A 25,033-nucleotide genomic window follows, 5' to 3' on the forward strand; every position below is an offset into this window, starting at 1 on the left:
GACAATATTAGCACTGAGCTTTTAACAAGTAATTTTTGACATTGTAACCGTGACAACATATTAACCTCATTTATTTATATTTCAAACAATATTTGCACTTACATTTAAGTAATTTTTGACATTGTAACTGTGACAACATAATAACCTCATTTATTTATATTTTAATCAATATTTGCACTAACATTTAAGTAAATTTGGATATTGTTACTTTGACAACATGTATACTTTATTTATTTATATTTTAAACAATAGTAACAATTTGATTTTAGGAAGTAAATTTTGACATTGTAACATTGACGATATATCAACCTCATTTATGTGAATATCTTTTGTTTTGCGTCTTTCGATTGAAGAAATTGTGACCTCAACAGTATAAGTCTGGTTTACGTAGTTTTCAAACAATAGGGTTGTTTATGAAGTATTTTTAGGCAATGCTGAAAGACTGAAACCTATAACAATAACACAAGCATTTCACTTACAGGCGTTTACCATAATTGCTGTCCTGAATTCCATGAGGTTTTCGCTTGCTGTCCTGCCTTTTTCTGTAAAGGCGCTCGCTGACGCAATGGTCTCATTTAAACGATACAAGGTAGGTCATGTATAAATGTTGAGATAATTCACAGTACCTCCCCAAAAAGTAAACCTTTACAATCAAAAAGGTTAAACAATTGAGGGTTTTCGCTTAAGAGTTGTGCAAGGGTGCTACACCCTGCCCTTTTTTGGTAGCTCCCTTCTGCCCTTCTCAGCCTGAGACCAGTATGTGCACTCTCTTGTTTTATATAATTAAATGCTCAAATATTTCATTTATGTGATTGAAACTTGAAAAATTAATGTGATTCTAAATTCATACAAACTTGACATATGTGGCAGTTGAAACCTAATATTTACTTTAATTAATACTAACATTTCTAACTGAATAATTAATCACTGAAATTAATAAGCTCCTTAGGCCTATTTTGAGAAATTGGGGCCAGCTAATTATCTAAACAATATGTGACACTGTCAGTGAAAATGCGTTCTGTGAAGGGAAAAATGACGTTTCACTTTTGTGAGGTTCCTGCCCCAAAAGCAGGCATCAGGGATAAGCTAACATACTTTCAAAAAGGTTTTTTAATAAAATTTTACTCATAGTTTGTTATGTAAAAATCTTGTTGTTAAAATTAGTTTTTGTTGTCAACTTGAAATCTCAACAGGAGTCATTTTCTCAGACGACATCAGCGTCATGAAAACAGCAAATTCAACATGTGTGCTGAAGCTTCTTATTGGCTCTTGAAATATTCTTACTCTCTTAGGCGTGTTGTGCTTTTGTTCAATGTTTAGTCAACACCAATCCCCAAAAAACATTATATCTGAGTTTAGACCAAGTTAAGATAAAAGAGTTCTGAGTCTGGCACAAAACTATTGTTTAGCTTGTCATTTTTTTTTAACGAAAAAGGAAATTATTTTCTTAGCCATGGCGTTGTCTGCGTTAGTGTGCAAATACTTTAACTTTGGCCATAGCTTAAAAAAACATTCAAGATATTCAAATGAAACTTGGTACAACTGTTGCCAGTGACAATTTGCTTTAAGTTAAGCCCATACTATGGCTTTAATAATTGTTGAGTTATGCCCCTTTTTGGACTACAATCAAACAGAGGAGTGTTTGGTGTTCACTCAGCGGCGCTCGTGTTTAGGGATTGCCTTACTGTACCTTGATGAAATTTCAGGACATTCTGCTAATGGATGAGATGGAGCCTTATCGCTGGCTGGTGTTCAACGAAAAACATGCCCTTGTAATGAACAAGGCTTCATTTACTTGGGAGAAAACATCAAATGTCAACAACCAACCCAATGGTAAAGGTATTTTAACATTGCTGATGTGCATTTAATGAGAAATACGCATGAAAATGGCAGCCTTTTGCTTAGAGACAGTTCTTGTATACCCTATAGACAGTTCTTGCATATCTAATAGACAGTTCTTTTTCTTGTATATTTTAAAGACAGTTCTTATAAAACCTTACAGGCAGATCTTGTATATCTTACGAAGAGTTCTTTCTTATCTTAAAGACAGATCTTGCTCTAGTATATCTTACAAACAGTTCTCTTTGTACAGTTCTTTTATAATCTATAATGTACATCTCTTGATGACCTTACAGACAGTTTTTGTATATCTTATAGACAGTTCTTTTTGACCTTACAGACAGTTCTTGTATATATATCTTATAGACAGTTCTTTTTGACCTTACAGACAGTTCTTCTTGTATATCTTACAGACAGTTCTTGTACACTTTGTGTAGAGATCTTGTTTACTTTATGTACAGTTGTTGTATATTCTATGTACAGTTCTTGTATTCTCTGTGTACAGTTCTTCTATATTTTATGAACAGTTGTTGTACATACTCTATGTACAGTTTTTGCATATTCTATATACAGTTCTTGTTTACTCTATGTACAGTTATTGTATATCTTACAGTTCTTGTAAACATTATGTATAGTTCATGTATTTTTTTCAGGTCATACTGGTAAAGAAAGTTTAACTAAGGAGGAAGAAGTCACCCTTAAATCTGCCGAGAACGGGCCAGGGATTACAAACCACACAAACACTCCGACCCTTCAGGATATAACATTCAATCTGGAGAAGGTACGACTTTAAGAGATGTTTCAGAGTTTAGTGACAAATTCAGATTTGTGCGCTAAAAGTTTTCCTGTAGGTTGTTTTAAATTCCTTGCATGCTTTTAGTTTCGACCCATTTTGTGAGGTTTAAATTTGCTTCACCATTATTTTTACATAAGAATTCAAAGTCAATTTTTTTGGCGAGGTAAATACTTTGCAACCTCATTCAAATTTCCCTCAAATGTGAGCTGGCTGATGTCTGCAATTAATAATGAATAAACAGGAAAGTTGAAGGTAAAGTATTCAGTGTTTTTTGCTGACCAATTTGGGGGCTCCATTGCCATGCCAAAAAAACACATATGATTTTAAGTAAAATTAACAATACCGGTATCTGTTTTGAACAAACATAAAAGAATTGGACCATCAAATCATTTTTTTATTGGTGTTTTTTTATGAAACAAACTTAATTACTTTTATTAACTTTTCTGTCTACTATTCAAAGCATTTTTCTCATTTCTAGGCCAAACTGAAATTCCCAATTTTTAGTCAAAATGATGCTTTTGTGCCTATCAGAATGGCATTCCCCATTCCCAATATGGTGGGAAACCCCCCACTACTTTCCTATGGGAAAGCTAATTTTACAATGATAATAATTATGTATGCCTAAGTATAATAGTCATTACTGTATCATTTAACATACATGATAGTTAGATGATATGAATTAATATCTTAATGATTAAGATTGGGGGAATACGCGAAGTAAACAAGCTCTTCTTAATCATTAAGATTTTAATTCAGGTCATCTAACTGACTTAGAATACAATCTCATTGGCTGGAACATTGTCAACACCAAATTTGACACAGTGATTGTGTATCGGATAGGTGGCAGTGGATGGACCTTTAAACACATGCAAAAGTTGAAATTCTTAATGATTAAACCTAGTACTAAATGATTGTCTATCTGCAATTTCATTGGCTGTAAATGTAGGTTATATTCTAAATTATTAGTATTCATCTTACAGGGCGAGCTGGTTGGTATTTGTGGTAGTGTAGGGTGTGGGAAGTCGTCCCTGCTCTCTGCTGTACTGGGAAGGGTAAGACTTTTTAGTCAACTCAAAATTTCTGTTTTCTGAGCTGAGCTTAGTAAATTAAATGTCATAGCTTTACTGCTGTCATGTACAGCTCTCTAACATATCAATCAATGTTTGTTGATTAGGAGCTATGTTTTTTCAAATTACTACGCTCTATGTTATTTGAATATCAAATTCAAGTTTTTTTATAATATATAATAATTTTAACAAAGCATTATAATGTTGTTATGCATGCATTTATTCTATGTGTAAGTATTTTGTATGTAGAGTAATGTAATGCTAGGCTGTTTATGCTTAAGTGAATAATTACATGTTTTGTATTTCCCTATTATTTCAAGCTGCACTCTCACAGATTAATAAATTGTTTTGACATATTTTTACTGCCGAAAATAAAAATTTTCTTTAGGCATTTAGTAACGCTTTAAGCTATAAAACATCAATTCTCGAATGTTAGTATCAGCAGCCTTGTATCACTGGTTTCAAGACCTTTAGCAAACATTGGCTCATTCCAGGACCAAAAATAAGAAAAATTGTCAAACAGTCATTCTGTGAGAGTGTAGCATTAGCTCCCATATATTCCAGATGATCCCAGTGTCAGGGAAAATAGCTGTTCAAGGCTCCATGTCTTATGTGGCCCAGCAGGCGTGGATAATGAACACAACAGTGAGGGATAACATACTGTTTGGAGAGGATTATGATGAACAAAGGTTGGTACTTTTGCCACTGGGTTGCAGGCCACTTTAAGTGATACTCATGTGATCAGATGATTAATTGTACAAATTGTTCTGTCACCATTTTAGGCCATTCATTCCGATTGGGATTTTGACCACAAAGTGGACAAAAATGTCAAAACAGTGAACATACAGTTAAACACCGCTATTCTGAACACCGTTTATCCAAAACTATTGCTATTTTGAAATTAATTTTCGGTCCCGATTTTACTCCTTCTTTGTTTTACTTAATTTTTAATCTTTAATCCGAAATTGCTAGTCCAAAATAATCGCTATTCTGAAATAATGCACTCGGGCATCGACTTGAGGTGACAATGGAGCACAATAAGCGCTTCTTAAAAAATGACATTGAGCACGTGTAAATTACAGACATCGATGTTAGAAAATTTGGGTGATGTAGTGTGTATATAAAAATGTCTATCTCATCAGATTCGATGCCGCATTACTCACTCGACCCGCTACCGAACAATCCCAGCCATGATCGAATGCAAACATGTGCCGTCATTTTGTTTTAAATGTTTTATGTTGTTTTAACAAAGAAGTATACTTATGAATTATTTGTCATTTATTAAACAATAAATTAACAAATATTTATGTATATGAAAGATCACTAAAACAAAATGTATCGTATTGGTAACATGTAACCGACATTGCAATCTTCACGACTTAGTATTTCACGTCATCTTTAATTCGCGAACGCTGTCATTTTCCGAAAATTGTTAATCCGAAATATCGCTATTCCAAATAATTTTTTGGGTCCCTACGATTTGGGATTAACGGTGTTAAACTGTATGATTATTTCACTTGTTACATCTAATTAACCACCTGAAAGCAGATTGACACCTGAATGCAAGAACTCAATTTCTGCTTCTTGTTTTATTTGCTGTTATTGTGTTATTGCACTAGGGTGACGATATGTAATAACTTTGTATCTTATATTACAGGTACAATGAGGTTGTGGAGGCCTGTTGTCTGAGTCAGGACCTTGAGGACTTTGTCGATGGTGACATGACTGAGGTATGGTCCCAATTTAGTTCTGTTGTCACATAGTAGCTTTGTAGATAGTTAAGATATACATCAGAACTGAAAAATAAATTTGAAATAGCGATAATTTCGGATTTATAAACGGTGTTTGGAATAGAGATGTTTAAAAGTTCTTACTAAAGTCATTTTTGCCCTTACTGACTGTTACCAAATTTCACGTTGCAAAACTTTGCTTCAATTAATCAGCTCCTGATTGAAAACAATGAAATCCTGATTTAAACTACTGGATATCTTAAAATGGATAAAATAGAAGTGGTTTAGAAGCAAATTCTGACTGACAAAGGTATCCAAGAAAAGATGACTGCAGTCAAATGATGGCTGGTTTAATTCATGCATAGTTTGAATTCTTGGTACCAAGTCTGATGTCAGAGATTTCTATTTTCGGAACTCTGCATGGTTTCCTCAACAGCATATGACCATACTTTTCTGTAGAACAATGCAAACGAGAGTGATCGTTATATTGTAGTGATAATAACCTGTCTCATAATTCTTATAGGTAATATGGAAATAAATAGGGTCAATCTATTTCAATAATGCATTTTGTTCTGACATAAAATGGTTCAAAATTAAGTTTCAATATGCAACATGATTAGAGGAACTTGTACCCTTTTTATTCTTTTGGGAATTTTGCTTTTCAGGTAAAAGATGAAAAAAGTGAAATGTTTATCCAGATATAAGGACTTTTAATAACACATTTTTTTGCTGATTTTCCTTGTTTTGTTTTCGAAACTGAAAATTACATTTCAGACAGTCAATTGAGATGAAAAATATGTTTATTATTCGAAGAAGTGGATACAATTTGTTTTATAAACAGGGGTTCAAGAATTCAGAATTAATAATGATAATTTTCAGCTTTTTAGAACCCCTGTATGTAAGAAACATTATTTTTGCACACATAACAGACATTTCCCACGAATTTGGCCATGCTGGAAAATTTTGTCCGGCATCTGCCATGCCAGATGAGTCACGCGCAGCAACAAGCCACTTGTTATTTTCTCACAGCACCAGGCTGGAATTTTAATCCTGACCAAAAACTCATGAAAAGAATTATTATAACCACTGGCAAATTGTAGAATGAAAGCTTAACAGTTCTATGTTAAAACTTTAAGCAGATAAAACTCTTTACCTGTCATCCGTCAAATTTACAGATCGGAGAACGAGGCATTAACCTGTCTGGGGGTCAGAAGCAGCGTATCAGTCTGGCGCGGGCCGTCTACAGTAACAAGGACGTGTGTTTATTGGATGACCCTCTTTCTGCCGTAGATATACATGTGGGCAGCCATATCTTTTCTGAGTGCATTATGAAACAGCTGAAGGGGAAAACTGTGTTGTTTGTTACCCATCAACTACAGGTGAATGCTTTGTCTTTTTAGTTTTGGAGTCATATGCATTTTTTAGTTGAAGAGCAAATTTGCTTGCAATGTGGAATACGTTTCAACATAAGACATCAAGAGCTCTGTGGAGCGAACAACAGTTATACTCTGCTTCCTTTCTTTATAGCAGACTTTAAAACTGGACATATGTCTGTCACTAAATGCCACAAAATTTCTATCGAGCTTATGTTATTTCATTAATTACAAAGGACTGCCAGCTTTTACTTGACTTTAAAATGTGGTTCCATATTTAGTTTTATACATTTGATAATAAAAATACACATTCAAATTTTACCAGATGTTCGGTCAGTGACGTTTAATTAATGGTGCCTGTATCCTTTATTTTTCAGTACCTGTCAAAGTGTGACCGAGTGTTATTCATGCGCGATGGAATGATAACGGATGCTGGGACTCACAAAGAGCTCATGTCGGGAGACACAGAGTACGCAGCACTCATCAAGGTGTTTTACACGCAAGAAAAGGAAAAGGAATCAAGCATGGACAGCCTCGGTGGTCAGTGGACATTATTATGGAGATTATAATGAGTATTACAGAGCTACAAATAGTTAAAACATATATTTTACAACAATTGTGAAGAAAGTTATGAATACTTATATACTAACTCACTCTCCTTGGCACGATTTTCCGGAAGAGTGTGGTCTTCTGTTGTGGGGGAAACCTGAGTACCATTAGAAAACCCAATTGTACGGCTTCATGACATGAGCTACAAATAAATGTTGAAATTGGTGTGAATACTCTTTAAAATGCCCCATTTACAATATAAATTCAAAGATTTGCTCATAGTGGTACAAATACAAGTGCTATAATGGCGTACTATTACTATGATCAATGAATGACAGTTTCGGGAACAATCGTGTTGACCAAATTAATGATGGCCCCTAAACACTTCACCTTCCATGCAGTGACTTCCCTTGATAAGCATTGTGTTTTGAGATTGACTATTCAAACAGGAGAGCTATTCTACTCTCCCTAGTGCCAGCATCACATCTTGGTTAAAGTTTTGCATGTAAGCACCTTATCTTTATCTCACCAAATACGCCATGTGTTACTATCCAACCTATTTAATTAATGAAATTATGTAACAATATTTTGAATAAAATTCTTAAAATATTCCTTTACTAATTGACTTAGAAATTCTGGCTAATGTTTTGCATGTTACCTCAGGTCATCCAAAGTCAGCCATGCGGCAGTGGTCGGTCGATCGGCCGGATCTAATGCGACAACGAACTCTCTCATCCGGGTCCCAGGGCCTTATACGACAGAGGACCCACTCATCTGGGTCCCAGGGGTCCCCTGGCTCCGCCCGCCGTAGCAAGGGCAGGCCAGATCCCCTACGACAGTTCAGTGTGATGTCCAACAGAACTGTTAGTGTAGATGAGCCAAAGGATCAAAAAGGTAGGGGCTTTAAATTTTGGGTAATTTATTAATAAAATGGGTTGGAGAAAATTTTACAGGGTGAGGGGTTGAGAAGTCTTGGTGTTTCATAGCTTACTTTTCCCTCTATGTCTTTGTGTTTGAAGACTTACTCTTTCCCCTATGTCTTGGTGTTTCATAGCTTACTCTTCCCTCTTTGTCTTCGTGTTTGAAGACTTACTCTTCCCCCTATGTCTTGGTGTTTCATAGTATACTCTTCCCTCTTTGTCTTCGTGTTTGAAGACTTACTCTTCCCCCTACGTCTTGGTGTTTGAAGACTTACTCTTCCCCCTACGTCTTGGTGTTTGAAGACTTACTCTTCCCCCTACGTCTTGGTGTTTGAAGACTTACTCTTCCCCCTACATCTTGGTGTTTGAAGACTTACTCTTTCCCCTTTGTCTTGGTGTTTGAAGACTTACTCTTCCCCCTATGTCTTGGTGTTTGAAGACTTACTCTTCCCCCTTTGTCTTGGTGTTTGAAGACTTTCTCTTCCCCCCATGTCTTGGTTTTTCAGACTAACTCTTCCTCCTATGTTTCGGTGTTACAAGATTTACTATTCCCCTATGTGTATGTTTCTGTAGATAAGACTTGCTATTCACCCTATGAGTTGGTGATACAGGAGTTACTGTTTATGTGTAACAAGACTTGCCTTTCATGTTAAGGTGTAACAATACTTACTATGCCTTCTATGTTTTATGTAAGAAGACTAATTATCCCCACTTTGCTTTGGTGAAACAATAGTTGCTTTAAGTATTCACCCTATGTTTAGGTGTTACAAGACTTCCCTTATGTTTAGATGTTACAATATTTACTATTCCCCTTTGATTATGTGTCAGAATACTGCTTATTCATCCCATGCTTAGTTAGGTGTAACAATACTTCCTTTTTTCACCCTATGTTTAGGTGGTAAGCTGATCGTTGCGGAAGAGAAGCAAGAGGGTAGAGTGGGTTGGTCTGTGTACCGAAGTTACATGAAGGCAGCCGGAGGCTACATACTGTCAGCATTTGTCATCTTCATATTCTTCATAGCCATAGCTTCTCAGTCATTCGCAAACTGGTGGCTGTCCTTCTGGCTCAGCCAAGGCAGTGGGGTAGGAATTTATTTTGTGGATATTACCAATACATGTAGAGCAGTTATCGAGATTATACTGGAATGTTTTAGTGCAAGGGTATAATATCAATTACAAGGGTTGTGGGTGACGTAAATGTTTTGAACCATGTTGTGAAGGATAATGTTCAATGAATAATGTGTGGTATAAGGAAAACATGTGTGGCAAATTTGTAATAGATCCGCACAGAATTGAACATTCTACCAGGAGAGGAAATCAAAGAAAGCACTCTAAAATAAACTCTGGTAATTTTTCTGTTACAGAATACAACAATAACAGACGGCAACTTAACATACATCAGTAAAAGCATATCAGACCATCCTAATCTACACTTTTACACGACTGTATACGGAGCCAGTGTTGGAGTCATGATTGTAACTACAGCATTTAGAGCATTTTTGTTCATGAAGGTATGCTAGTCTAAAGTATTTATCAAAATATATATCAAGTATCAATTTTATTAATGGTGCTTTATAGAAGTATTTTCTTAATATTAATAAATATCTTTATGAAGCTGAATGTGTGTAAAGTAGTATTATAATATGCTTTGGATAAAACTGATAATATGAAGCATCATGATTTTGTTTTCAATTTTGCCTTTCTTTTCTGTGTACAGTTCTTGACACAAGCAATTTTAACTTTATTTTGACTTAAATCCATTTTTCAGAAACACTCAAGTTATATTTATTTGTTTATTGATTCAATTTCAGGTGACCCTGAGGGCTTCCAGTAACATGCACAACAATATCTTCAAGAAGGTACTGGCTTCTCCCATGAAGTTCTTTGATACGACCCCTGTGGGGAGAATTATTAATAGATTTTCCTCTGACTTAGATGAGAGTAAGTACACTTTTACTTCTCCCAAGATTTTTTACATGACCCTTGTAGGGATAATTATAAGTTATTTCCCTTACATTTTTTTATGAAAATATATACATAATAACTTCTCCCATGAAGTTGTTTATATGATCATTTTGGAGAGAATTATTAATAGATTCTCCTCTGACTTTGATGAGAGTCAGTACATAATTACTTCTCCCATGATTTTTTACATGATCCGTGTAGGGATAATTATAAGTGAGTTTCCTTCCAATTTTGATAAAAATAGGTTACCATACATAATAACTTCTCCCATAAAGTTGTTTATATGATCATCTTGGTGAGAATTATTTTTAGATTATCCTCAGACTTAAGATTAGTGTAGGAGTATGATGGCTTCTCCCATTAGGTGTTGGGAGAAATATTATTATATTCTTTAAAACCTCGATTAAAGTAAATGCATCAAAATAGTAACTTCTCCCTTGAGGCTTTTGATATGACCCCCTGTATGCAGAAATATTCATAGACTCTTTCAGACTTCAGGTTAGAGTAAATCTACTTGTTAGTTAGTAAATACATAATGAATAAATGAAGCTTTGATATGACCCCTGTATGCAGAAATATTGATAGATTCTTTCAAACTTCAGCAAGAGTAAATCGACAGATTATTATATACAGCTGTCTACGGTGACTTGAAGGAAGGAATTTTGATAAATAATTTTAAACTAAGTCTTATTTTTGATTAAATCAACTTGGAGTGAATTCATTTTTATAACTTAACATTTTTTTCGTATCTCATGAAGTTTTTGATATAACTGCTTTATGGAGAAATATCAATATATTTTTTTAGACTTCTGGCCCAAATTTCTTAAAATATCTTAAGCATAAAAGGATCAAGTATTATAATTCATTTAAAAAAATACTTGTTGAATCAGTTTTATAAACCAAACCATCGTTTTTGTTTATTTGGAAAATAATTTTCTTTGAATGTTTCGAAACTCTTTAAAAAGAAAAACAATATACATGTATAGAATTTATACCAAAACAGAAATAATGAGCTTAGCTTAACTTGATTCCATTTTGGGGGATGAGAAATGGGTGCCAGAAATCTTCTCCTTTAAGTTTGTGTTTTATAAAACACCCGTGGGGAAAAATCACCAATACATTTTTCTGAGACCTGTATGATAGAAGTCACCTGTAACTTCTACTAATGAGCCTTATACAAGCCTTATACATGTGTATTTCATCATTATGCATTGAAATACATTAATTTTTTGGGCCCATCTTTTCGATTAAAGATCGGAAGGTTGAAAGGATTGAATTCTTTAGCGAGATTCAGATATCGAGTTCATGTAAAATATGCAAATTGAAATAACATACTACCAACCTACTTGTTTCAAAATATGCAAGCTAAAACCAAGAATCAAGGATTCGATAAAACGGTTGAACGACACTCTCAATGTTAAGATGGCTCTTTAGTCTTTACATTACATTACCTCCCACATTCCCTTTAACAGTTGATGTGCGGTTACCAAGCTCTAGCGAGATGTTCATCCAGAACTTCTTCATGATCCTATTTTCTCTCTGCATCATCGCCTACGTCTCCCAGTGGTTCCTTATTGCCTTTCTGCCACTCTTCATCTGCTTTCTGGTCCTTAACAAGATCTTCACGTCAGGGGTAGGTATTAATTATTTTTGCAATCCTTAATAAGATCTTCACGTCAGGGGTAGGTATTCATAATTTTTCCTGATCCTTAACAAGATTTTCACGTCAGGGGTAGGTATTCATAATTTTTCCCGATCCTTAACAATGTCTTCACGTCAGGTGTAGGTATTCATAATTTTTCCTAATCCTTAACAAGATCTTCACGTCAGGGGTAGGTATTCATAATTTTTCCCGATCCTTAACAATGTCTTCACGTCAGGGGTAGGTATTCATAATTTTTCCCGATCCTGAACAATGTCTTCATGTCTGGGGTAGGTATTGATAATTTTTATCCCAATTCTTAACAAGGTCTTTACTTCAAGGGTAGGTATTCATAATTTTTCCTGATCTTATACAATGTCTTCGCTTGAGAGAAAGGTGCTCATAGTTTAATGCAATTCTTAACAAGGTCTTCATGTCAGGGTTAGGTATTCATAATTTTTCCTGATCCTAAACAAGGTCTTCATGATGAGGATGAACCTTATTAACAAGTTTCTAATACGTTGCGTTGTTCATGTTTCAGGTGCGTGACTTGATGAGGATGAACCTTATTACCAAGTCGCCGGTGATAAGTCACGTGACCGCCTCTGTCCAGGGAATCAGTACAATCCACGCCTTTGGGAAAACTGACCAGTTCCTAAATAAGTAGGCACAATGTGCTTTCAAATATTATTTAGTTAAAGGGACTATACACCAGATTGGCACCAAAAAATGTTTTTTTCTGTAATGAATCTCAGGACATTTATTTAATAAAATGTTTTACTCTTTGATATCATAATGGTAAAAAAAAAAATGTAAAAAAATTGAGTCGGAGATCGGTTTTGAACCGGTGTCGCCAAAATTACAGACCAGTGTTGTATCCACTGTGCTAGGAAGGCTTACCCTTAACCATTGGAATATTTAAGCTATATACCTAACTTGGTAATATCATGTGATAACATCGACTACAATCACGCATAAGAATGAATTCTTCTAGGTATACATATCTAGTAATATTTTTTAATGGAAAAATAAGAAAAAACTGCGAAAAACAAATTAGTTGTAAACTATGTGGTACTTCAGTTAGTTAGTTTCAATGCATTGTACACATCGATAACAAGTTTATGTCTGTTTTCGACAATTTTCTTTTTTTTAGCTATTTCATCATACGGTGTATAGCCCCTTGAAGACTAACACTCTACTCTTAATATTGATGTTTCTGGGATAACCTTACTTCACTGTTATTTTAGAATAAGTGGTTAAATTATGAAACAGTTTTTTTATCAAAGAAAAAAAAACTTTTTTCTTGAGATAGGTAGAAAAAATATTGTAAGTTTAAGTGGCAAATTTGTAACAAATTTAAAAAAATAAATAACAGGAAATATGTCAATTTTGCACAATTAAGATATCATAAGTTGGCTTATCTTGTTCTAAACAATTGACTTTAAACATATTTATTGCATGATTAATACGATTGAGAACCAGAACAGTATATAGGATTTAGGGTTAGAACTGATAAATGGGGCTCAATCTTATTCAGAAATATTAACAACCTTGTTCAGAACTTCGTTAAAGTTCACAACGTTGTTAACTGGGTTGTTGTTAACTTTAAAAGGTGAAACATTTTGTAACTATTTTTTTTTGCTCATATATTTAGATAAAACACATATATCAGAAACTGCTGTCTCGAACTGTGTAAGAAATCAAGTCTTTTTCTGTAGTACCCACAAGTCCGACCATCGGACCCATTCCCAAAGACAATTATATGATACTTTTCCCCAGCTTCAGAAAATAATCCCAATCAAAAGTTAAAAAAAAAAAATTTTTTTTTTTACCTGTACTCGTTCTTTCAACATCCTAATAAATTATGTGATGTAAAGTTTTGGGGATAATTGAATTCGGAAAAAATATTTTCATCACATTCAGAGATCAGTACGAAATATTATCTGTCATGATAGCAATAGATATAATACACCCCAATGATTGCTATTTCAGCCGTTTTGAGTCTTTTGAAAGGGAAAAGAAACTAATTATGTTATAATTTCCTCATTCGCAGGAGACTGAAAAGCTTGTTCTTTTAACTGTGCAATTTCCCAATTTTGACATATTCACAATGCAAATTTTCCCAAAATGTCTAGGGTCTTTTTCCCAAAATGGGCAGAAAAAGCCCTGAAAATACTTGAGATCACAAATATGTCCATTTTAGTACCAGATGAGTAAAGATTTAAGGTTAACAAAGCTAAGATTAACAACGCTGTTAAATTTAACAAAGTTTTTAAGCAATCAGCAATAAGCCCACTGTTAAGAAAAGTAGATATTTTAATACATTTGTACATCTTTTCATATTCCAGGTTTTGTTGAAACATATTGTAATTCATGAAAATGTATAAACGAGAACGAATATTTCTGTTCATATATTAAGGAATTTGATCGAAAGCTAAAAGCTTATAAATATCATCTACTATTTCAGGTTTAACACGCTGGTTGACAAGAACAGTGTATATTTCTACCTGTTCTTCTGCTCAAACCGCTGGCTGGCTTTCCGTCTCGATTTGATCAGCACGTGTGTTGTGGCGTTAACGGGCCTGTGTATCGTTCTCACATACGAGAGCATCAACCCTGCCATGGCTGGGCTCGCTATGTCTTTCGCAATACAGGTTAGAAAATGGATTCTTTATCCTTGTTTGTTGTAAATGTTTTTAGTGGTGTATTTTCTGTCAATGAGTTGATGTACTGTTGGATATGTTTATGTGTCTGGTGAATGTATACATACATATAAATTCAGAGTTGAATGCACATTTGGTTGTCTGGTTAGGGCAGTGGTTAGTGCACTCACTTCTTACCTAGGTGATCAGGTTTTGAATCATGGCCTGGGCGTATGTGAGTTTGGTTTGTGGTCACCAAGCCGGACAAGTAGGTTTTCTCCGGGTACTCTGGTACTCACACCACAAGACCACACTCTCGTGCAACATTGTGCCAACGAGATTGATTAATATAAGTTGAAATAACTTGTTTCACAATCGTTGTAAAAATAAATAAGTTTAAACTAATATACATGTCCTTCGTAGCAGTCTAAATGTATGTCATACCTTTTGTGTTGTCTGCGAAGCATATTAATTAAATAATAATGTGGCTGCATCTTACCATCAAAAACATTTAAACAGTATTCTTTGTATTTGAAATACTAATGATGACCACTGGTGGCGGGTGCAGCCACATTACAAAACATTTTAATATTCCGTGTAATTCATGTAATTTCTACCCCCTTATCCTAAATCCACCAGTTGAATAGATGGTGACACTCCAACATAAGCGACCTATTCCTCCCACTGTATGGACGATTACTCAGCCGTAACCTCATGTGTTTTGTATAAATGATGATACTTTGATGGAAGCAATATTCCTTACAAACTTATCTATTCGATCATTCTAGATGACAGGGTTGTTCCAGTTTACAATCAGGCAGGCAATTGAAAGTGAGGCCAAGTTTGTTGCTGTCCAGAGGCTGACACAGTACTCGGAGGTAGGTGGGAAATAATGGGGCGGTTTGTAGCAACACGAGCAGGAATTTAAAGGAAAGAAATGGGGTTTTATAAGGCTTGCAAGGTCCTACAAACTATCAGATTTGCTCAAATGATCAGTTTTCTATAAAGGAGCAGTTTAAAGTTGCACTCTCACAGATGAACCGTTTTGGCAACTTTTTTATTTTGTGTCTTGGAATGAGGAATGAATGAGCCAATTTTTTTGTAAATATCAGCAAACGAATGAAATAAGATTGCTGACAAAAGATCAGATCGCAGATTTTTTTCTGTTTGAAAATTAACATCAGTTTTTGAACTTAAATATAAATAATCTGCGATCTAATTTTTTTGTCTGCATTCTTATTTAACTGTTTTCTATGGATTTTCGCAAAAATTGGCTCGTTCCAAGACAAAAAAATGAAAAAGTTGTCAAAACTTTCAATCTGTGACAGTGCAGCTTCAAAGGGGGCGGTACTGGTTAAAGCAGTTAGAGATGGAGAGTAGTAGCGGGCAGTTAACTACATTATCAAAAATTATAAGAAAAATCAAATTGGCTGAACATACATTTGTAAGAACTATCAATTTGATAAAGTGACCAAATTTTGACATAGATGCACAAGCAATGCGGTAAAAAATTAATTTAAACAAAAAATGAAGTAGATTCAGCATTTGAAATGACAAAACAATCAGCTTCAAAGCCTATAAAGATGAAAAGCATCCAATGGTCTGATATGGTCAAACCATGCTTTTGATTTACTGTCATGTGTTAGAAAAGAAGAAAAATTTAGTAGTCACCTCAGAATTGGTATGATTTGTTCTTTATTAATGATTTCCTTTCCATGCAAGATAACTCCTACAAACACATGCTAGCCTAGTTTGTCTGGTTTTGATGATGTTCCTCACGGAGAAATAATTTTGTAAAGTTTCCAAGATGGCTTCAAATGAGAGAATAGTGCTTATTTATATTTCAACAAGGAAATTAACAAAATTTTGATTAAGAAAAGCTTTCATGTGGTCTATTTTTTTCAATGTTAATTTTTTTGTTCTTTTTCAAAACACACTATGATATCATATCATTTTACTATAAATATTTGTGCTCCAAGTTCGCGTATATAAGTTAATTCAAATTGAAACAAACACATTTATTGTGTGTTTCGTAAGAAATGCCAGATACTGCTTTCACTGAGCGACAATTGGGCTTAAAAGATTGCTTCATTTGGCACTCCAATTTGGCAATATCTTCATGATATCACAATCTTAATAATAAAAGAATCATAAGACCTTGACCCCTTGTTTCAGTCGGTGTAATATTATTTCTGTCTATACCTGTACTTATAAGAAAATCTTTAAATTAAAACGTTTCAAAACTGCTGGACACTGCTCTCCAACCGCATTTTTAGAGCCTTTAGGAATACTTAGAAGACTTACTTGAATGGCATATTGTGAAAGGCGTGCTATGATCAATGTTTTAGTTTTTAGACAAATGTGATTAATATTAATCATGTAATGGATGTTAAGCATATATGATGATTATTCAGGGATTTAAAATCAGACAAAACATGAAAAATGTGTGATTTTTCCTTTCTTATATTATTTTTTTTACCCTACCCAAGAATGTGGAATCAGAAGGCCCAGAAATCATCAAAGATCATCGCCCGCAAGCGGACTGGCCCAAAAACGGGGAAATCAGGTTTGACCGCTACAAGATGCGTTACCGTGACAACCTGCCCCTTGCACTAAAAGGGTTAAAGTTCACGATCAGGGCCAAGGACAAGGTTGGAATTGTAGGAAGATCAGGCTCAGGTAGATATAATGGAGGAAATTATCCTTCATTGTTGAAAGTTAAAATAATATTATATAAAAAATGTATCGATTGCTTGGCTCATATTTTTCTGTTTCCTTACAAATGCATACAGTAGCACCCAAATCTTAATTTGAAACTAATTATTAATTCCTTATTTAAGTTTTAAAGCTGCACTCTCACAGATATACCATTTTTACAACTTTTTTATTTTTTGTCTTGGAAAGAGCAAATTTTTGCGTAAATATCTGCAAACCAGTGATACAAGACTGCTGACAAAAAATCAGATTGTAGAGTTTCATATTTCCGTTCGAATATTAATGTTTTATGGCTTAAACCGTTACTAACGGTTTAAGAAAAATGCATAAAACATCAATTTTTTAACTTAAATATAAAAAATCTGCGATCTGCTTTTTTGTCAGCAGTCTTATATATTTACTGGTTTCCATTGATTTTCGCAAAAATTGGCTCGTTTCAAGGCAAAAAAAAAAAAAGTTGTCAAAACGTGCAATCTGTGAGAGTGCAGTTTTAACTCTTTCTTGACCTTTCGGCACTAAGGCCTTTTTCAAAATACTAACAAAGAAACAATTTTTTTTCCATTTTGAGACTTAACATGGTAAATGTAATATAGAGCACGATGTCATACAGGAAATGACATCATTTTAAAATTATAAAAGTACGCCAAGTTGATTTAAATCAAAAGAAGCTAATTATGTATTTTACGTGAGTCCTGCAGCCATATGCAAATAAATTTGGCGCTCCAATTTGGCATGATTTTCATGACGTTACAAATTAGATTTACCATGCATATACCAGGAAACTTAATATTATTGGTCAGCTTTATTGAAAAATTACTTAGAACACCATTCAAAATATTCACATGCAGCGTTGATACACATAAACACATATACATGTTAAAAGTCTAAGTACTCTGATTTGAATGTTTTGTTTAGTTGTGTGAATGTAAAAACGACAACAATAGATTAGCTTTGGCATCTTACAGGCAAGTCGTCCTTGGGGATTGGTTTATTCCGACTAGTAGAGCCTATGTCAGGCACCATATTCATAGATGATGTCGACATCACAACTATCGGGCTGTCGGACCTTCGATCACGTCTCGCCATCATTCCCCAGGATCCCGTCCTATTCGTTGGCACCGTTAGGTAATGCTCAATACTGAGGTTAAGATCGCTTGTTGAATGATATTATTTTTCAAAAAAATATTCTAGTTTACAGTTTGTTAAGAGTGCCAAGCTGGACAAGTAGGTTGTCTTTCAAGAATTCATGTCCACCATAGCATATTAGTATTACCATACTTGTGGTTACATTGTGCCATCTACAGTTATTTATATTAAAGCTGCACTCTCATGGATTCATAGTCTTTACTTTTTTTTAAATTTTTATCTTAGAATCAGCTGATTTTGGCATCAATGCCTTCGATTGAGTCATAAAAGATAACTCACAATAGAACAGATCTCAATTTTGATGGAAAACTGTCAGAAAACCTATTTTTCTTTAGTAACGCTTTTAGCCATAAAACTTCAATTTTAAAACATACATGTATATGAAAACTTTGATCTGATTTTTTGTCAGCAGTCTTATATCACTGGTTTCCAGACATTTACTCAAGAACTCACTCATTCCAAGACAGAAAATGACAAAGTTGTCAAAACGTTCAATTTATGAGAGTGCAGCTTTGAGATAATTTTGTAATAAATTGTTTCACAACTTCATACTATTAAAGATTTGCATATAACTGTTATCAACTGTGTCTTTTATACATCTTTTGTTGATAAGCTTTCTTTTACAATAAATTATTGATAGTTTTTAAGGATTGATCACATTCTTTGGTGTATTCATGCTGTTATAATATACAAGTGCTAGCTTGCAAATTTTCCAGAATGTGCTAGTACTGCCATTCAAGGATTTGCTTACGTGCCCTCCTGCATTTTATTAAAATGATAAAACGAAAAAATGTGATCAGCCCTTAAATCATTAAATTATGTAAACTTTAAACGTTCTTCGGAGCTTATTATTTTACTTGTTTGCCATAGTGACTTCAAATCAAACTTACCTTAAATTCCCGATCTATCGTTTTCCCAGGTACAACTTAGACCCATTTGGTCAGCATGCAGACAGTGCCTTGTGGGAAGCCCTCGGGAAATGTCATATTAAAGACACCGTAAGTTGCTGTAATACTGTGCTAAATTGAAGTTATGTAATTATGAAATAAAAGAAAGAAATGTAGCCACCTAATCGCATCAGCTGTTACAGCCTAATGATTACTACTGGTAATGCTTCTACACTATAGGCTGAGAATTCAAGCTGCAAATTTTAAATTAATTGTTTGTAGAAAAATACTGTTAAAGTTTCCTGACTTTCTATTGACAGCTTAGGTATGAAGAGTGAATCATTAGAGTATAAATTGCAGTTGCAGTATGGTTTAGTGTTGCATTACATATTTACCTTATCATTAATTTTACTTAATGTTGTAGATCCAGTCACTGGAGTTGCAGTTGGACCACCAGGTTGTAGAGAACGGGGAGAATTTCTCAGTCGGAGAACGTCAGCTTATGTGTATGGCGCGGGCACTGCTACGCAACAGCAAGGTAATGTACCTACCTACAATACTTGAAATATTTCACCTCATGTGTAAGGTGTGGGCACTGCTGCAATGTAATGTACCTACTTTGAATTTGTCAAAGAACATCAGCAAAAACAATGAATTGATTAATTTTGGTGTACTTGGAATCCTTTATACTCCGGTTTTCCCCACAACACAAGACCACACTCTCGGGTTAAATTGTTCCAACGAGACATATTGGAATGGAACCTGGTTTATATATTGTCAAATAAACACACACAAGTACAGAATGTACCTTGATGTTAGCTGTCATGATTCACAAGTTATTCCTCTGGATAGTTTGAAAAAGTCATGCAAAAGCTTTACCTTGGACATAACTTAAAAAACATTTATTTTTTATTCACATGGAACTTTATACACATTTGCTAGTAACTGGTTTTACAATACACAAGTGTAGCAACGGCCATTGCCTTGAATAATTGTCAAGTTATCCCCCTTGGAAGTTTAAAGAAGTCATGCAAAACTTTTGGCCATATCGACGGACCTATACACCTTTGAAATTCCCTCTAGTGCCTATAGCATTTAGCTCAAACTAATGCAAGCAGCGGGATCTCAATCTTAGATCTGTGGTGTGATTATTAATGAGATGTACAAGTCCGTGCCATAACTTAATAACCATAAAAATGAAAAACTTATCTCTGGGCTTATTATATTCTGTGTCTTATAGATCCTGATGCTAGATGAGGCCACTGCAGCTATTGATACGGAGACAGATGCCCTCGTACAACAGACGATCAAGGAAGCCTTTGTTGACTGTACAATGTTGATCATTGCACACAGGCTGAACACAGTGCTTGGGTGTGACCGCATCCTGGTCATGGAAGATGGGCTGGTATGTCACATGGTTGTCCTATTAGGCTTCAATTATATTGACATGCTAGTGCAATAACTCAATAACTGCATATGGAAATAAAAGCCGTTATTGAGTTTTTGCATGAAGGTGGCGATATGCCCTTAATTTTTTGTCCTAAAAAAATGTCCAGTGGCTGTATTTTAATTGTCTTAGATTTAACTTAAATTTAAAGAGTAGAATCTACAGGTTTTGATAGGACTATAATATTAATTTGCAACTAATCTCAGTGGAATCACTGAGGCATGTCTAAGGATAAGGATACAAATTACGTTGTTAGGAATTATAAAGTCGCATTGGTCTCCTCATTGTTGGCATCATTGTCATGCAAAACATTAACCTTTCCCTTGAAGTCTTGAGTCTTAAAGACGCCTAAAAACTATTCAGTTCAGTATGAATTCATCAAGTTAAGTATGTAATTTCCTTTTCCTTCTTACCAGGTTGTGGAGTATGGACGCCCCAAAGATCTGATGGCGAGCAGCAGTTCTAAGTTCAAGGCCATGTTAGACGCCGCGGAGAAACAAAACGAGCAGCATCGGGGATCCATGGAAAACATGAATCACTGACACACCTGACAGAGTTGAACATTGTTTAAGTTAAAAGTTTGATTGTGACGAAAGAAATGGAACCATTTTGATTTTTATGCAGAAACCTTAACAGGTGTCCATTTTGAGAGGTTATGAGAAAGTGCCTTAGTGGGGATTGGTCCCGCAGTATTTTGGATGAGGGGTGGAAACCATTACTGTATAAACACCGGAATTTGTGTATACATAGCACTTGACAACTCTCACTTGCTTATAGAACATATTATTGGCTAACTTAAACTTGCATAGCTCATTGACCATTTGAATGATATAAAAATGTCTGAGAGAACTTCTGACACATGGGCAAATAATATTCAGAACAGAACAGAGCAGGCAAGCTTACATCATTTCCTAACTTAAGTTATTTTCTTAAGTATCTCATTTATCATATGAAATAATCACTTCATAAGATCTGAAATTCTTTATTTATTTGATTCAAAATACATATTTTTATGTAAAAAAACAACATTTATACTATTCTTTGAAATCTATGAAAATCATAGGAAATTGAGTTAAGTTAAGAAATGACTTAAGATGTATTATGAATACCACACCATTGCATATGTATTTGTTAGGTTAAATTTAGAATGAATGTATGTACGTTTGTATTAAACATACATGTAGCAGACATGTTGAATATCATTGAATTTCTCAAGAAAAGAATGGCAGAATTGTGAATCCAATCTGGTAGTAGAAAGGCCTGGTAAAACGACCTTCTAGAGCAGATAGCTTAGGCCTTATATAATTGTAAAATGTATTATTATACATTGAAATATTTTAGATTGTACGGAACATGACAAACTAGGACTATATGATCATTAGGTTCACTTTGTTAGAATTAGAGAAATCACATGACATAGATGTAGACACAGCAGTAGAATTTACAATAGTATGGGAGTGCAATACTTATTGAGCCCCAATTTCTCGAAACTTCTTAAGTCCCTTTTAACAGGATTAAGCTAAACTCGCTATTTTTGGTTTTCAATAGTTAGGGAAATATATTTAGTTTTTATACTTTAGAAAGGAATTATCTGTATGTTAATTACATTAAACCATTTTTAATTTATCAAAATTGCATTCAAGCATGAATTTTGGCCAATTGAAATAAGCTACCTAAGCCTATTAAGCTTAAGAAGTTTCAAGATATCAGGACGAGATAATAGTTTGGGTTGGCTCCATGAATGATGCTTTTCTTTGTATGATGATATGTAAAATATGGTATGATCACGAACATTTACACTTCTTCCATGATCAACTAGCATGACACAGTGGCAAATATCATGACATGAAGGCAGATAAATGATTTAGTGACAAATCTGAAAATATTTGAGAGAAAGAGGTTAACAGGCCTGGTGCTATTTTTTTGAAACTACTTAAGTCTGCTTTATTAACATTTGCCTAGTCTTTTGTACAGATGAAACTTGACATTAATATTGCATAACACCAAAGTAGCTTTTACCTCATGGTTTGTCTCAATATTGCGCTCAGGTTGTATTAGAGAAGCATAGTTAAACCAAAGATGTATGACTTTACAAAGTTTGCTATAATTTTATACAAACATATTTTGTTGGTTACATTTCTATTAAATCATTAACGCAATTGCAGAATGTACTGCTAATTTTAATGTATATAAGTATTGATTGCATTTTTTCTTGCACACATGCTGTATGAATGCAGTAGGGCAAGCGAGCAAATTACCAAGAAGCGCTATAGCGCGCGTTCAGTACTGCGTTGATACAGCACAAAGGCAAGAAAAAAATCAACAAATCCTTAAATAAAATGCTTAAGCTAAGCTCACTAATTTTTTGTTCCACTATAACCTGTTATTTATTGACCATTTTTAAAAGTGTTTTGACAGTTTATTGAAGTTAAATGTCTGATAAGCACAAAAAGCTTAGTTTTATCTATCAAAATCAGGTTAAAGTTAGAAAAATTGCTAAACCAAAATAAGCTGCTTAAGTTTTTTCAGCTGAAGAAGATTCAAGTTTACCTTGAAAAAAGTAGCATTCCACTATTGCAGAGCTCATAAGCTTACAGTACTCAATTCTAGAGGTGAAAGAAGTTGGGGTTTTTATACCTTTATATATCATTTTTGCTTTTACCCATTTTAAAATTAATAGTTTTTGGTAGACATATGTAAATACATCATACTGTTTTGTTCCACGTTGAACAAAAATATAACAAGTAAATAAATATTTTGTTTTAATTGATTGTAAACTTGGCTAGCAGAATTAAGTAACATGTCATTCAAAAACATTCTTGGAGTGGTACATTATTTTATGGCAAACAACATTTAAGGCCACTATAGATTAATTACTAGATTTTCATCCCATCTGCCCCATTTGCTCTGTTGCACCTAAGAGGAACTGCGTAAATTAATAGCTTCGGTGTTGATGTGTTCGTGGTTCGATTAAAACGCATGTATAAAGTCCTACCAATGAGACTAAGAGTATCTTCCTACTCATATATAAAGTCCTACCAATGAGACTAAGAGTATCTTCCTACTCATATATATAGTCCTTTATGCAATAAGAAAGAGCGTGAAGACATATTCAATGGTGAAACAGTCATCAAAAAAAAATGCCAACACATTCCCATTTAAAAAGGAAATGGACTAATATCTAGCTATTGATTTATATTGGCCTAAACACCAAGCTTTTTAATGTCATTTAAGACAAATTTCATATCATGCACTGTTACCTCATGGTCGTTGAATTTACAATTGTGGTTGGTTCATGATTTTGTAATTTTATGAAATAGGCTTTTATTTCCAAAGATTATTTTTTGCTAACATATAGTTTGAAGTATATCATTTTTAAATGTTTTCTACAGATACTTACACATGTATACAGTTATATTTGAATTTCTACATCAACCATTCCATACCTTTTCACTGTTATCCCCTTTACAATGCATTATAAATTATCCAACACATTAATTGTCAAAATGTTATTGTTTATATATATCCTTTAAAGGGACTAGACACCAGGTTGTCCCAAAATCGGCAAATACATTATTTCCACAAAACAAGCCTAGAATTGTCAATACGAGCTATTATAAGGCTGATAATATATCATTTTACATGATTTATAAATTATTTTGTGTATGGCTCAGCTGAGTTCACTTTCGTTTTAAAATAGCTGATAATGGTTTTCCAGTTTATAGTGTGTATATTTAGCATGTGAAAGCAACATGATTAGTGCAGATACAAATACCGATGCTATTTTTAAATTACTTGGATATACTTGGTAGACATACCAAGTAAATTTCGAATTTGAAAACAATACGCAAAAACTGCGAAAGATGCATGTGTCGTAACTCGTAAGTGATATGATACACCAGGAAACAACGATACACAACGATATCAATTTTATGTTAATTTTCTTTTCTTTCACTTGTATCATCTGGTATCTAGTCCCTTTAACCTGTTCCATTGGTACGCATACGTATGGGCAAACCTGTTAAATTGGTCCGGCCACTCAGAGCAGACATTTATCTGTTGGGGTGGGGGTGGGGGGAATGTCCTTTTCAAGAAGAGTTGTATTATATAATGTATGTATTGTTTAAATTTACTATTTGGCTGCTAAGGGTTATAATGGATTTTTATGACGATTTTTGTTGTATATACAATTCTTAGATATTTACACTTTTAAGAACGTAAAGTGTTATTGATATGATCATAAACATTATTTTATATATTGTTGACATTGTTTTTTGATTTGATGTATATGTGTAATAAATTGTTGAATAGATGA

General features: G+C 34.1%; 1 protein-coding gene across 4 annotated transcripts in view; it reads left to right on the plus strand.

Annotated features, from left to right (window-relative positions):
* The window catches only part of LOC128219920 (ATP-binding cassette sub-family C member 5-like), a 43,291-nt gene extending 18,258 nt beyond the window's left edge, over nt 1-25,033 (plus strand). For 3 of the 4 annotated variants that reach the window (XM_052928094.1, XM_052928095.1, XM_052928097.1), the window contains 22 exons: nt 482-589; nt 1,707-1,839; nt 2,493-2,620; nt 3,616-3,687; nt 4,267-4,391; nt 5,360-5,432; nt 6,608-6,811; nt 7,183-7,345; nt 8,018-8,248; nt 9,170-9,357; nt 9,639-9,785; nt 10,086-10,215; nt 11,712-11,872; nt 12,423-12,544; nt 14,349-14,535; nt 15,312-15,401; nt 17,013-17,202; nt 18,204-18,363; nt 19,304-19,382; nt 19,696-19,809; nt 20,512-20,676; nt 21,135-25,033. In XM_052928094.1, coding sequence (XP_052784054.1) covers nt 482-589; nt 1,707-1,839; nt 2,493-2,620; nt 3,616-3,687; nt 4,267-4,391; nt 5,360-5,432; nt 6,608-6,811; nt 7,183-7,345; nt 8,018-8,248; nt 9,170-9,357; nt 9,639-9,785; nt 10,086-10,215; nt 11,712-11,872; nt 12,423-12,544; nt 14,349-14,535; nt 15,312-15,401; nt 17,013-17,202; nt 18,204-18,363; nt 19,304-19,382; nt 19,696-19,809; nt 20,512-20,676; nt 21,135-21,260 — 3,096 coding nt within the window. In that variant the 3' untranslated portion in view covers nt 21,261-25,033. The remainder of the gene's footprint in view (nt 1-481; nt 590-1,706; nt 1,840-2,492; nt 2,621-3,615; nt 3,688-4,266; nt 4,392-5,359; nt 5,433-6,607; nt 6,812-7,182; nt 7,346-8,017; nt 8,249-9,169; nt 9,358-9,638; nt 9,786-10,085; nt 10,216-11,711; nt 11,873-12,422; nt 12,545-14,348; nt 14,536-15,311; nt 15,402-17,012; nt 17,203-18,203; nt 18,364-19,303; nt 19,383-19,695; nt 19,810-20,511; nt 20,677-21,134) is intronic. The other variant, XM_052928096.1, reaches the window with a different exon arrangement.

This window comes from Mya arenaria, chromosome 15 (genome assembly GCF_026914265.1).
Source record: "Mya arenaria isolate MELC-2E11 chromosome 15, ASM2691426v1".
Taxonomy (NCBI): domain Eukaryota; kingdom Metazoa; phylum Mollusca; class Bivalvia; order Myida; family Myidae; genus Mya; species Mya arenaria.